Here is a 13,011-nt window from a genome sequence, read left to right on the forward strand (position 1 = left end):
ATGGTTAACGCTAAACAATAATTTCCTGGGCAATAGCCACCAAAACTTTGCAGAGCAGCATACTTCTCTTTTGGGTGGACTCTTTGAACAGCCTAAAATCTTCCATGGTCAGATAAAAGTGGTGAAACAAAGGTTGGCCTAATCTACGAACCTAAGGACTGAAAAAAAAAATGAGGATTCAAACCAAAAGAAATCAAATTTCTTTTTTTTCTTACACTTACAAGTTTTAATTAAATATCTCTAATGGTTAGAAAATCAGTGTCAAATACGAACATTGGTATACAGCTTAAAATACAAATGTCAGTAATTGTTAAAGAACATGATTAATAATTGTTCTAAGTAAATGTTAAATCATTATTTCCCAGGAGGCAAGTTAAGCGTCAGGTGCCTGAGGGATAAGGGACAGGGCTTCAGGCTCGGATAGCTGCACGGCTGTCCCAATGAGCTTTCCACTCAGATGGTGCCAGGGGCAGCTCTCATCACAGGCTGGCTCACTGGTCTTTATCCCCAGCTCCAAGGCAACACCAGGACTTTTTCTGTCACAAGAGTCACATTTCAGAGTCAAATGATTCACTTTAAGATGAAAATTGCACAGCTCACTTCCAGAATATTCTAGTTTAACCTGGGAAGTTAAGACTTCCTAAAGGCTGAAGATAGGCCACTAGGGGCTGATGGAAAAGAGTCAAGCCAGAGTCATTCTAAACACATTTTTGTTTTGTTCTGTATAATTAATTATACTGTATCTTTTTTAAGTAACTCAAGTTCAAACTCTCCATATTTCACTTATGTTTAAAAGATGCCAATTTGATTGTGTCTAAACTGAACTTTACCCAGTGGGCTGAATACTAAAGACCTTTTAGGTCAAAGGTACTTCTGGGAAAAAGATGTTTATATATTAATATACCTCAAAGTTTGCATTTTCATTATAATAAATTAGCCTTAATGTTAACAAATAACATCTCAGAAAGTTGAATCTAAGTAACCTGATCTACCATGCTAATTTGACTTTGTTTTTTGTTTTTGTTTTTTTTGAGGCGGAGTTTCGCTCATGTTGCCCAGGCTGGAGTGCAGTGGCACGATCTCGGCTCACTGCAACCTCTGCCTCCTGGGTTCAAGCGATTCTCCTGCCTCAGCCTCCCAAGTAGCTGGGATTACAGGCAAGCGCCACCATGCCCGGCTAATTTTTGTATTTTTAGTAGAGACAGGGTTTCACCATGTTGGTCAGGCAGGTCTCAAACTCCTGACTTCAGATGATCCACCCACTTCAGCCTCCCAAAGTGCTGGGATTACAGGTGTGAGCCACCATGCACAGCCAACTTTTTTTTTTTTTTAAATTCAAACTTTTTTTTAGACACAGTCTACTCTGTCACCCAGTCTGGAGTGCAAACGCATGATCGCAGCTTACTCCGGCCTAGACCTCTTGGGCTCAAGAGATCCTCTCATTTCAGCCTCCCAAGTAGCTGAGACTACAAGCATGTGCTACACCTGGCTTTTTTTTTTTTTTTTTTTTTGTAGAGGCAAGATCTATGTTGCCCAGGCTGGTCTCATACTGTGCTCAAGCGAGAATTCTGTCTTGGACTCCCAAAGTGCTGGGATTACAGGTGTGACCCACCATGCACAGCCACAAATTTGAATTTAGAATACTATCTTATCTATCCATTTTGACCAAGCCCCAGAATCAACAGAGATACAGTTATATATTTTTTAAAAATCTGGTGAGGCGTGGTGGCTCATGCCTCTAACGCTAGCACTTTGGGAAGCTGAGGTGGGAGGATTACTTGAGCTCAGGAGTTCGCAGCCTGGCCAACATGGCGAAACTCTGTCTCTACTAAAAATACAAAAAATTAGCGGTGTGTGGTGGTGCATGCCTGTAATCCCAGCTACTTGGTAGCAGAAGCACAAGACTCACTTCAACCTGGGAGGCAGACGTTGCAGTGAGCTGAGATTGTGCCACTGCACTTCAGCCTGGGCGACTGAGTGAGACTGTCTCAAAAAAAGAAAGAAAGAAAATAAATCTAAATTATGCCAATAGTATCAAACTTTCTTACCTAAAATCATATACAATTTTAAGCACCAAAGCATAGTTTCTTCAAAAGTTACATCCAAAATATTAAATGTTCAATTTTATTTTTCAGTTCATTTTGAGTCTCAATACTGAAATCTCTGTATAAAAGCAATAATAAATGCTTTGAAAGACCTGACAAGTACCACTAACCTCCTCTCAAATCCCAGTGTCCTGAGGAAGTAGCCCATGTGCTTCAAGAAGTCCAAGGACAGCAGGATAGTGGTCAGGGAGACAGGAGTTTAATCAGGAGGTGCTCCCCAGAATGTTCATGGAAAGAACTGATGATTCACAATGGAAAAAAAGCAAATGATAAATAAGCCTTTCTTCTTTCTCAATATTACTAATTAGAAAGCAGGAAAATCTATTAGGCAGAGAAACACCAGATATGCCTGGAGACACAGGTAAGGAGTCTGTGTTCTCTCAGCTGTCTCACAAGTTAATGAATCAGATACATTTATGGCCCATGCTAGGCTCCAAAGTAAGATTCAGGTACTCTGTATGCCAGTAAAGGCTTCAAGGGTACTCCAGGGTTTAGCCGGTATAAAGAATAAAGAACAAAGAAAATGTCAGACAACCAGCCTGGGCAACATAGCAAGATCATGTTTTCACCAAAAAAAATATTTTTTAATTATCTGGGCCTGGTGGTTCATGCTGTAGACCCAGCTACTTGGGAGGCTAAGAGGGGAGGGAACATTGGAGTCCAGGAGTTTGACAGCAGTGAGTTATAATGATGCCACTGCACTCCAGCCTGGGCGACAAAGCAAGACCTTGTCTCAAAAAACAACAAAAAGTGAACGTCAGATAGAATCCTCAATTTTAACAACAAACCCTTATGCTAGCAGAATGGAAGTGATTTACATTTTATTTTTAAGAACTAGGAGATAGGCTGGGTGTGGTGGCTCATGCCTATAAACCCAGCACTTTGGGAGGCCGAGGTGGGCAGATTGCTTGAGTCTAGGAGTATGAGACCAGTCTGGACAACACGACAAAACCCTGTCTCTACAAAAATTTTAAAAATTAGCCAGGCATAGTGGTGCATAGTCCCAGCTCCTCGGGAGGTTGAGGCAAGAGGATTGTTTGAGCCTCAGCTGCAGAGGTTGCAGTGAGCCAAGATCATGACATTGCACTCCAGTCTGGTGACAGGGAGACCCTGTCAAGAAGGAAGGAAGGAAGGAAGGAAAGAAATACAGAGAGAGAGAGAGAGAGAGGGGAGAGAGAGAGAGAGAGAGAGGAAGGAAGGACTAAGAGATAAGATGGATTTTTTTTTTTTTTTTGAGACAGAGTTTCGCTCTTGTTGCCCAGGCTGGAGTGCAATGGTGTGATCTCAGCTCACCACAACCTCTACCTCCCAGGTTCAAGTGATTTTCCTGCCTCAGCCTCCCGAGTAGCTGGGATTACAGGCATGCACCACCACACCTGGCTAATTTTGTATTTTTAATAGAGATGGGGTTTCTCCATGTTGGTCAGGCTGGTATGGAATTCCTGACCTCAGGTCATCCATCCGCCTCAGCCTCCCAAAGTGCTGGTATTACAGGCGTGACCCACCGCACCCGGCCAAGAAGGAATATTAATGGTTTCAGAATAAAAGGATCAAGGCTTAAATATTCAAAAGAGAATTTCTTAGATGAAAACACATGACTAAACAGTTGCACTGAAAAATGTACGGAGAAACACCACCAAATTAGAAGTATCCCAGCATTTGACCGAATGTCAGCTGGGACGTAGACAAAAAACAGGAAGCCAGACCTAGCTATTTGCTTTTCTTTTCAGTGGGTGGCATAAAGGGGTAAGTTGAGAAAAGGGATCAACAAATGTAGTTCAACTTAATTGAAGAATTCTGCCTGATGTAGTAGAAGCAAATAAAATTGTTGGTTTTGTGGGATTATATTTGTTCCCATTTAGGGACATATTTCCTGTTGTTTAAATCCCATAGCAACTCATGAGATGAAATTCATCTCCAAAAACGTATCCACATGACGAATTTCCAAGTAAATACAAAGAGTCTACAGCCCACAGAAACCATTACAAATTATTTTTTATTTTTGCCCCAACTCCTATACTAAATATGGTCTAAAGTTGAGGACTAGCAATGGTGGTTTATCCCACAGTCTTGGGGCAAGTGTCCCATCTGATAAGTCTCACTTCTCCCTCCTCCCCACCACCTCTCAGGAAAGGATTCAGAGAACCTTGGTTAGAAACTGTTGTCCTTAAGCCTTTTGTGTTTTCACCTCTCCAGATAGAGACTGAATCTTAAGTCCACCATCTGCTAAATAAACCTGTCCTGTCTAAACATCTATCACCACAACTACCATATGCAATCGCATTTTCTCCTTTCCTGCAGCCATAGGCAGCAGGAACATGTGAAAAATTCTTTCAGACAGTATTTTGTAGTTGGCAGGTGCAGGGTAAATGAGGGATTCAGCATAGCAGAGGTAGAAGGATTGTGTGGAATTGACAGAAGAATATTTGAGAGGTATAATCAGAAAGCTTTAAATGCTGTGAATCAACCCCCAAAGGCTCAGCCCAGGAGGAAATTTTACTAATGCAGGAAAGGTCAGGAGTTAAGGCATAGACTAGTTACCTACTAGCATGGCTCAAAGTTTCTGGAATGGGACTCAGTAGAGGGAACCAAAAGCTGCAACAGTAAATTCAGCTGGTCCAGAGGCATAGATCCTATCAGCTGAAAATCAAAACAAGTCATTCCAAGCATGCTTACAGTAGGCGTGTTTGCAAGCTTAAGGATTCAGTTTTAAAATAAACGAAAACAGAGCTAGAATGTAGTATTACAAAATTTCTCATAACCATAATCACACACAAAAAAGTTAGGATATTGCATAGAAAAGTGTCCTGTAGTATGCTTTGTAAACCTAGGCCTTAGTAATTTAAATAAAAGACAAACAAATAAAATATCTCTTCATAATCTAGAAGTCCATGATTGTGAATTCAGGAGAATTATTGAATTTGCAGATTTTTGTGGCAAGACCTCACAAGATCCTGAAGTTCTTTATTCTCAGAATCATGATTAAATTTACCCTTTGAAGGCTCAAGGCTGACAGTTTCACATCTTTATCAAACGACTTGGGTTACATGAGCCCAAACCAATTCTATAGACTTTATGCTCTGTCCTCTCTGCATATAAGACTTGATCAGACATACACGGACATGAAATCACTGCTATTTAACTGTTTTTTAAAGCTAGGCTGTTTGTTTCTTTGTTTCTTCCTCCTGTTAGTCTATTTAGCAAATTAAACCTGCCTGCGCTTTTAATAGTAAGGTTTGGATAGCTAGTTTAAGAGTAAGTGAAACGTTTTAGAAGAGCATTTATGTTAACCTTGACAATAGGATGGGAGATTCTTAACCCCCCTTGTAATATGCACCGATTGATTCTGAGTTAAAATATACCACAGTGACAGTGATATCATCCCTGTACATCCTCGCCAAGTCCTCTGGCAATGTCAGCATCGCCGCCAGCCGCTCTGCCTCCATCTCCCCATACTCATTGTTCCCGATTGCATGTCTGATCAGCCGCGTGGCTGCATTTTGGTCAGCCTCGTGGAGCCCGCTGGCTTTCCTCTGCAGCAGCAGGCTCTGCATGAGCCCCAAGTTGGTGGGTCTCTGGGCCAGGTCTGTCTTGTGCTGATCTGCCTCAGTCAGGTGCCCCACTACCAGCCTTACCACGTCCTCATTGCTCAGCATGTCCCACAGGCCATCTGAGGCCAGCACAAGGAACTTATCCTGGGGCCTCAGCCTGTGGTATGTGACCTCAGGCTCAGCAGTCAGGTAGGGTGGAGTGTAGTAGTGTGGGGGTGTGAACTGGTAAATGTTGAGGGCCTCAGTATTGAAGCCCCTCTCCAGAACGCTGCGCTGCAACTCTTTACTCCACTTCAGCTGAACATCCCCAAAGGCCCTGCAGGGGATGAGGACACCCAGCAGCCTGTCCTCCATGATGATTGTCCTGTCCTCTGACTCAGGGTGCTCCCTCTTTAGCCGGGACAGCTCGGCCTGGTTCCAGGCATTGTGGTCACGGGTAAGGGGCAGACAAGACCACATGCCATTGTCCTCCTGGACACCAAGGATGGCTCGGCAGTCACCAGCATTTGCCACGTGCAAGTGAATTCCATCAACATGGGCCATGCAAGCTGTTGCCCCAGAGAAAGCAACCTGGAGTGACAGGTTCCTTGTCACCTCATCTTCCAGAGGGGCCTGGATTTCCAGCGAGATGTCAGAATCCAGTCTCTGGAAGGAGTACATTAATGCTTCTTCAATGCTTAGTCCCATTTCCGTATGCAAGTCAAGCAGTTCCTGCCAATAGACACGGAGGTGGTCAAGATGCACGGATGTGACATCCTTGTAGATACTGTCCCCTGGGTGCTTGAGCCAATGCAGGATGGGCAGCAAGGGTTTCATGCTTTCCATAGCTCCCTCCATGTGCTCCAGGGTCTGGTGGGACATCAGGGACACTGCCACATAGTAGAAGAGCCTCTCACTCACTGCTTGGGCACATGCATGACCGCCATGTCCATCGAAGATGCCAAACATTAGTCCATTGGTTTGCAGGCAGGAGGCTACACCTCGCCGGTCCTCCACTGGTGAATTGGCAGCCAGCTGATTGCTCTCAAACCGCAACACTGAATTTGGAACTCTACTTTCAAGGTCAAGAATCTTGTGGGCTGATTCGCCAGCTCGAAGCACTTCGTTTATCTGCTCAGGGCTGAGTTGCAAGTGAAAATCATCTTCCTCTGTTGATGTGTGTCTGTAGGCTTTGCACAGAGTGAAGCCACCACATGGGGAACTGTTTAGGGTGGGTGGCACCCGGGAAAAGAGCCTCCATTTTAATTTATTCCTATTTGAGACATACCTGGAGTATAAGCGTCTGCCCCCTTGCAGTGTGGCAATGCTGTTCCTTGTAGAATTTAAGATCCAGTAGGACACAGTACTTGACATTCTGAAACTATATCAGCAAATGTGTTCCTTCAGCAAAACAAGGATATTTTTAAACCTAAAAATTAAAAAGTTGAAGTTTCAAATTTAATTTCTTAAACATACTGACTTCTGAAAACATTTGCTAATATCCTGAACAAAAATGACTTAGAATAAACTATTTACAATACACTAAACTCACTCTCACCAGCAGACTATAAGTGTTCATTTAAATATCTGCTTCGGGGGCCGGGCGTGGTGGCTCATGCCTGTAATCCTAGCATTTTGGGAGGCCAAGGTGTGTGGATAGCTTGAGCCCAGGAGTTCGAGACTAGCCTGGGCAACATGGTGAAACTCTGTCTCTCCAAAAAAATTAAAAAAAAAAAAAAAAAATTGGTAGGCATGGTGGTATGCACCTATAGTCACAGCTACTTGGGAGGCTGAGGTAGGAGAATCATCTGAGCCTGGGAAGTTGAGGCTGCAGAAAGCAGTGATTGTGCCACTGCAGTCTAGCCTGGGCCTCTTGCTAGAGAAGGAGTGAGACCCTGTCTCGAAAAAAACAAAAACAAAAACAAACAAATAAATAAATAAATAATCTGCTTCGGGCATAGTGGCTCATACCTATAACCCCAACCACTCCAAAGGCTGAGGCGGGAGGATCACTTGAGCCTAGGAGTTCCGAGACCAGCCTGCGCAACAGAAGGGGACCTGGTTTCTACAAAAAATTTTCTTACAAATTAGCTGGGCATGGTGGCACACACCTATAGTCCCATTCACTTGGAAGGCTGAGGTGAGAGGATTGCTTAAGCCCTGGAGGCCAAGGCTGCAATGAGCGGTGCTCCTGCCACTGCACTCCAGCCTGGGCGACAGAGCAAGACCGTGTCTCAAAAAATAAATTATATATATATATATGTATTTTCCCACTAGTCTATAAACTCCATGACTCAAGCAACTATGGCTGCCTTACTCACCAACAGCTTTCCAGTGCCTGGACCTGTACCCAGCACACACTAAGTCCTCAAATACTGGCTAAATATGACATTTTCAGAGGCCCAATAGCACACTAGCTGTGATACTATCTTGTGTAGCATCAGACACACTGCTGATGAGGTAACACTCCAGTTATCTATTGGTGGAATGGGATTATTAGTCTTAGAAGGTTTTGTGAGAATTTAATAAAATATGACCCTTCTACTAAAAAAAAAAAAAAGTAGTTATTATTTTCATCATTAGGTATATACCCCTCTAGTCATTCTGCACTTTTTTTTTTTTTTTTTGAGATGGAGCCTGGCTCTGTGCCCAGGCTAGAGTGCAATGGTAAGATCATGGCTCACTGAAGCCTTGCCCTTCTGGCATCAAGGGATCCTCCTGCCTCAGCCTCCCAAGTAACTGGGACTACAGGCATGAGCCACTATGCCTAGCTAATAGACAGGGTCTCCCTGTGTTGTCCAGGCTGGTCTCAAACTCCTGGGCTCAAGCGATCTTCTGCCCTTGGCCTCCCAAAGTGCTGAGATTACAGGTGGGAGCTACCGCACCCTGTCATTCCGTACATATTTTTGTAGAGTTGTAACCACAACTTTGAATCTAGTTTTCCTGATAAGAGTATTTTTTCACACCTGATGGCTACATTTTGGCATAACGAATTGCAACTTACTTAACTATTCTCTACTGCTGGAGATTTAGAGGTTATTTCCACTACTTGCTCTTTATTAATATAAAATACCAAACTGGACTGGGCACAGTGGCTCATGCCTATAATCTCAGCATTTTGGGAGGCCAAGGTGAGAGGATCACTTGAGGCTAGGGAGTTTAAGACAACCCTGGGTGATACAGGAAGTGCCCCATCTCTACAAAAATTTTGAGATTAGCTGGGCATGGTGGTAGGTGCCTGTAGTCCCAGCTACTCACGAGGCTGAGGTGGGAGGATCGCTTGAGCCCAGGAGTTCAAGGCTGCAGTGAGCTATGATCACACTGCTGCACTCCAGCCTGGGCGACAGAGCCGGATCTGTCTCTAAAAACAACAACAACAACAAAACCCCACCAAACTGTACTGCCTTATGCAGTAACCTTTTCTCTATTTAGGTTTTATCCTAGTTATTTCCCAAACAAGGGGTCAGTAGGTCCAAGGGTGTAGACTCATTGCCAAACTGATTTCCAAAAGCTTCACATCTGCCTCCGCAAGGGGGTGACGAGTTTCCTAGTTCCTTCACTAGCCTCTGGTGGTACTTCTCCTTGGAATAAAATAAATAAAATAGAAAAAAAAAAAAAAAAAGAACAAAACCTTGACCCATTATAATGAGCTTTTCTGCGGTTTCATGTATGAATCCTGCCCTCAGGATCTCGAGATCGTTTGTCGGGATCTCAAGAGCTCCCAGGACTGAGGACCGTCCCCTCACTCCCCCACCCCTGCCAGCCCACCCCGCAGAAGTCGGGGCGGGGGCGGTCGGTCCGGGAGCAGAGGGCGCCTGACACTCTGGCCCTGCAGTCAAGGCAGACAGCGGTGCAGGGCAATCCACCGCACCCGGGACGCAAACCATTTTGCATCCTTAAAGAAAACAGACAGGTCCCAAGTTCAAATCTCTGACTACAGCCTCATCGCTAAGTGCACGGACTCCGGAGCCCACCAAAACCGATCTGCCTAGAACTCCGAGGGCCGTACCCCAGCTGGGTGCCCCCGGGCGACCCGCTTGGTGCCTCTGAGCCCCGGCTTGCCAGCCTGTAAAACAGGAGCGCGCAGTCGGGACACAGAGCTCCAAGGGGTGCTCGAAGGGCCAGAGCAGCTAGTGGGGTGCCTCGGTAGGTAGCCAAGGGTCCTCGGCGAGCCCGCGGGCCCACGTGGCGCGCGCACATGAGTGGGGTGACCGTGGTCGTAGGCCCAGCTGGTCCCTCTCTGCCGCGGGCCCGCCCCCTCACCTCAGCTCTCCGCCCAGTCACCTGAGCCGGTGCCGCAGACTGGGAGGGTCAGGCGCCGGCGAGGCCTGGCGAAGAAAGAGGTGTCCACATCCCCCGCTCGTTCCCTTCCCTACCTCGGACCCTCGCCCACTTTTCACCAGCTGGCGAGGCCACAGCCGCCTGCTCGGTCGGGTCAGTCCCGCGCCTGCGCACAGTGCCACAACTGCGGCCACCAGGTCCTCACCTCACCCAGGCAGTCCCTAGTCAGGACCCAGCTCCAGAAGGAAGCGCCCTCCCGCCAGCCCTGGTTGGCTCAATAGCGGAGGCGGGCCCTTGATGGACAGAGTTATTGCCCAATGGTTAAAGAGGGTGAGAGGCAGGCAGAAAGGCGGGACCCGGGAGGGGCCAACACCGCCTCTTACCGCTGCCTGGGTGCTGAAAGTGTTCGAGCGCGGGGCTACGGGACCAGGCAATCACGTGCCTGAGATCGCCAGCTACGTGGCCGATCTGCACACCCCGAACCCAGCGGCCTCCCCAATTCCTCACCGCTGTTAGAACACCCCACTGCTTCCTCTCCATTTCGGTGTCGACCACTCCAGAACCCTCTCCTAAGAGCCACACCCTGGTATCCAACCACCTGGACACCTGCCTCTGGAGGCCCCTAGGCGCCTCAAACATAACTTCCCCCAAACTCAGCTTCTGCCAAACTTGCTTTTTCTCTTCTCTCCTAACCCAGTAATGGACCCACCATCTGCTCAGAGACCCAAGCCAAACCCCTGACTCGGGTCTTGACTCCTTTCTCTCCCTCACCCTCTCTTTTCAATTATTTAATCCTGTAAATCCGATCTTCTAAATTTCTCTCCCCTCATCCATCCAGCGACGCAGCCACCCTATTCCAAGCCTCTCACTTGGTTTTCCGGTTTTCCCTCCTCCACCTTTGACTTGGTCCTAACCCCAGAGCAGAACAGCCAGAATGACGCCCCTGCCCCTTTTTTTCGTGGTTAGAGGGTAGAGCAAGGTCTTTCAATGTTGCCCAGGCTGGTCTCAAACTGCCAGGCTCAAGCGATCCTCCCACCTCAGCCTCCCCAAAGTGCTGGGATTGCAAACGTGAGCCATCACGCCTGGCAGAATGACACTTCTAAAACTCAAATTCCAAGGCCGAGCGCGGCGGCTTCCGCCTTGTAATCCCAGAACTTTCGGAGGCCGAGTTGGGCGGATCACCTGAAGTCAAGAGTTTGAGACCAGCCTGGCCAACATGACAAAACCCTGTCTCTACTAAAAACACAAAAATTAGCTGGGAGTGGTGGCGCGTGCTTGTAGTCCCAGCTGCTCAGGACGCTGAGGCACGAGAATCATTTGAACCAGGGAGGTGGAAGTTGCACTGAGGCGAGATCATGCCACTGCACTCCAGCCTGGGAGACAGAGTGAGAGTCCGTCTCAAAAAAAAAAACAAAAACAAACCAAAAAACCCCTCAAATTCCTGCCCTAACGTCTTTAGTGGTTTCCCACAAACCATTAAGCTTTGAACTGACCATTATATTGGCCTACTACTGACAATTAACCCAGTATGGCTGGTGGCTGGTAGGTTGAGAGAGACAGAGAACCCTGACACCAGATAATCCCTCCGTCCCTTCTGGTCCTAACATTGTGGAATTCTCGTGATCACCTGCTTCCTTATAAATTATTTTAACAGAACTCTTGTAACTATGATAAGTCAGATGGAGTCCTTCCCTGGCGACAGAGAAAAATGGAAGACTACTAGAAAAAGCCACTTGGAGCCCTGAGAATGTGGTCTTCCAGAAGGAGGACACACTGGCTTACCTGGGGAGCCTGGCCAGCCTTCTGGACCCAAGGACGTGATTGCAATAAAACGGCTCCTGTCAGACTTGCCCTTGTATATTTATAGTTCCACTCACCCTTAGCCCTTTCCAGAAGTTCAAAGTCACGATTTGCAATATCTGTCTTCCTGCATAATAAGAGGACTGTTTCAGACTCAAACTAAAAGTAAGTCTAAGGGTTTCTAATAAATGAGTGCAAGAGAATGCGAAAGCACACTTCCGCCCTCCCCCCCACCCCCCCGCAGACAGGTCATATAGGGTCACAACGGGTTACCCTTCTGGACAGAGGCAGCAGTGTTTAATTATTCAATCTGCAGGCGTTATGGGTGCCCACAAGGTGTCAGGCCCTGGACTGACTGCTGAGACACGCAGATGGCTGCCCCCACCACTTTCCTGAGAAAAATTACATCATTCCACCAAGTCTGAAACCACTGAGTTTTTCTAAGTTACCACACACACCCACTCCCAAAGTAAAAATGCACCCTGGAGGATTTTATGTGCACTGGAACTTTCATTTCAAGGCTATAACCAGTTCAGTCACCCTATATAGGATGGCCAGCCCAAGTCCCTCACTGGATCTCTCAAGCTTCCTTGTCCCAAGGTCTTATAAGCAAATACGAAGGAAAAGGATTACTTATCTCTCCTTCAAGAAAGGGAAAGCATAGCTCAATTGGCAGGTTTTTTTTTTTTTAATTTTGTTTTTGTTTTGAGACGGAGTCACACTCTGTTACCCAGGCTGGAGTGCAATGGTGTGGTCTTAGCTCACTGCAACCTCTGCCTCCCTGGTTCAAGTAATTCTTCCGCCTCAGCCTCCCAAGTAGCTGGGACTACAGGCATGTGCCTCCATACCTGGCTAATATTTGTATTTTTAGTAGAGAGGGGGTTTCACTACGTTGGCCAGGCTGGTCTCGAACTCCTGACCTCGTGATCCACCCGCCTTGGCCTCCCAAAGTGCTGGGATTACAGGCGTGAGCCACCATGCCCAGCCGTTCATTTGGCATTTTTAGAGAAAAGATGTAAAAATATTCAGCCTCACTCAAAACCAAAGAAATGGCCAGGCATGGTGGCTCATGCCTGTAATTCCAACAATTTGGGAGGCCGAGGCAGGTAGATCACTTGAGCTCAGGAGTTCGAGACCATCCTGGGCAACATGATGAAACCCCCCTCTCTACAAAAAATACAAAAATTAAGCTGGGCACGGTGGCTTACGCCTGTAATCCCAGCACTTTGGGAGGTCAAGGTGGGCAGATCACTTGAGGTTGGGAGTTCGAGACCAGCCTGGCCAACAGAGTGAAA

The 13,011-nt window shown here is 46.6% G+C and overlaps 1 protein-coding gene across 9 annotated transcripts; it reads right to left on the reverse strand.

Moving 5' to 3' along the window:
* Nucleotides 1-205: 205 nt before the first annotated feature.
* Nucleotides 206-11,749, reverse strand: PDP2 (pyruvate dehyrogenase phosphatase catalytic subunit 2). 9 transcript variants are annotated; one of them, XM_011987869.1, is made up of 3 exons: nucleotides 10,036-10,157; nucleotides 7,607-7,700; nucleotides 5,034-7,064 (listed from the first exon to the last, which is right to left on the reverse strand). In XM_011987869.1, the coding sequence occupies exon 3, from the start codon at nucleotides 7,007-7,009 to the stop codon at nucleotides 5,420-5,422; it is 1,590 nt and encodes a 529-aa protein (XP_011843259.1). In that variant the 5' UTR covers nucleotides 7,010-7,064; nucleotides 7,607-7,700; nucleotides 10,036-10,157; the 3' UTR covers nucleotides 5,034-5,419. The 9 variants fall into 9 exon arrangements, with proteins under 9 accessions (XP_011843257.1, XP_011843259.1, XP_011843260.1 ...); XM_011987870.1 differs by having other exon boundaries at nucleotides 9,920-10,093; XM_011987867.1 differs by lacking the exon at nucleotides 7,607-7,700 and having other exon boundaries at nucleotides 206-7,064; nucleotides 10,036-10,314.
* Nucleotides 11,750-13,011: the final 1,262 nt, after the last annotated feature.

The sequence above is a fragment of the Mandrillus leucophaeus genome, unplaced genomic scaffold, assembly GCF_000951045.1.
Source record: "Mandrillus leucophaeus isolate KB7577 unplaced genomic scaffold, Mleu.le_1.0 Scaffold319, whole genome shotgun sequence".
Classification (NCBI taxonomy): domain Eukaryota; kingdom Metazoa; phylum Chordata; class Mammalia; order Primates; family Cercopithecidae; genus Mandrillus; species Mandrillus leucophaeus.

What these genes read in the sequence shown, in the direction of transcription:
- PDP2 (XM_011987867.1), bottom strand. Translation starts at nt 7,009, where the DNA reads ATGTCAAGTACTGTGTCCTACTGGATCTTAAATTCTACAAGGAACAGC.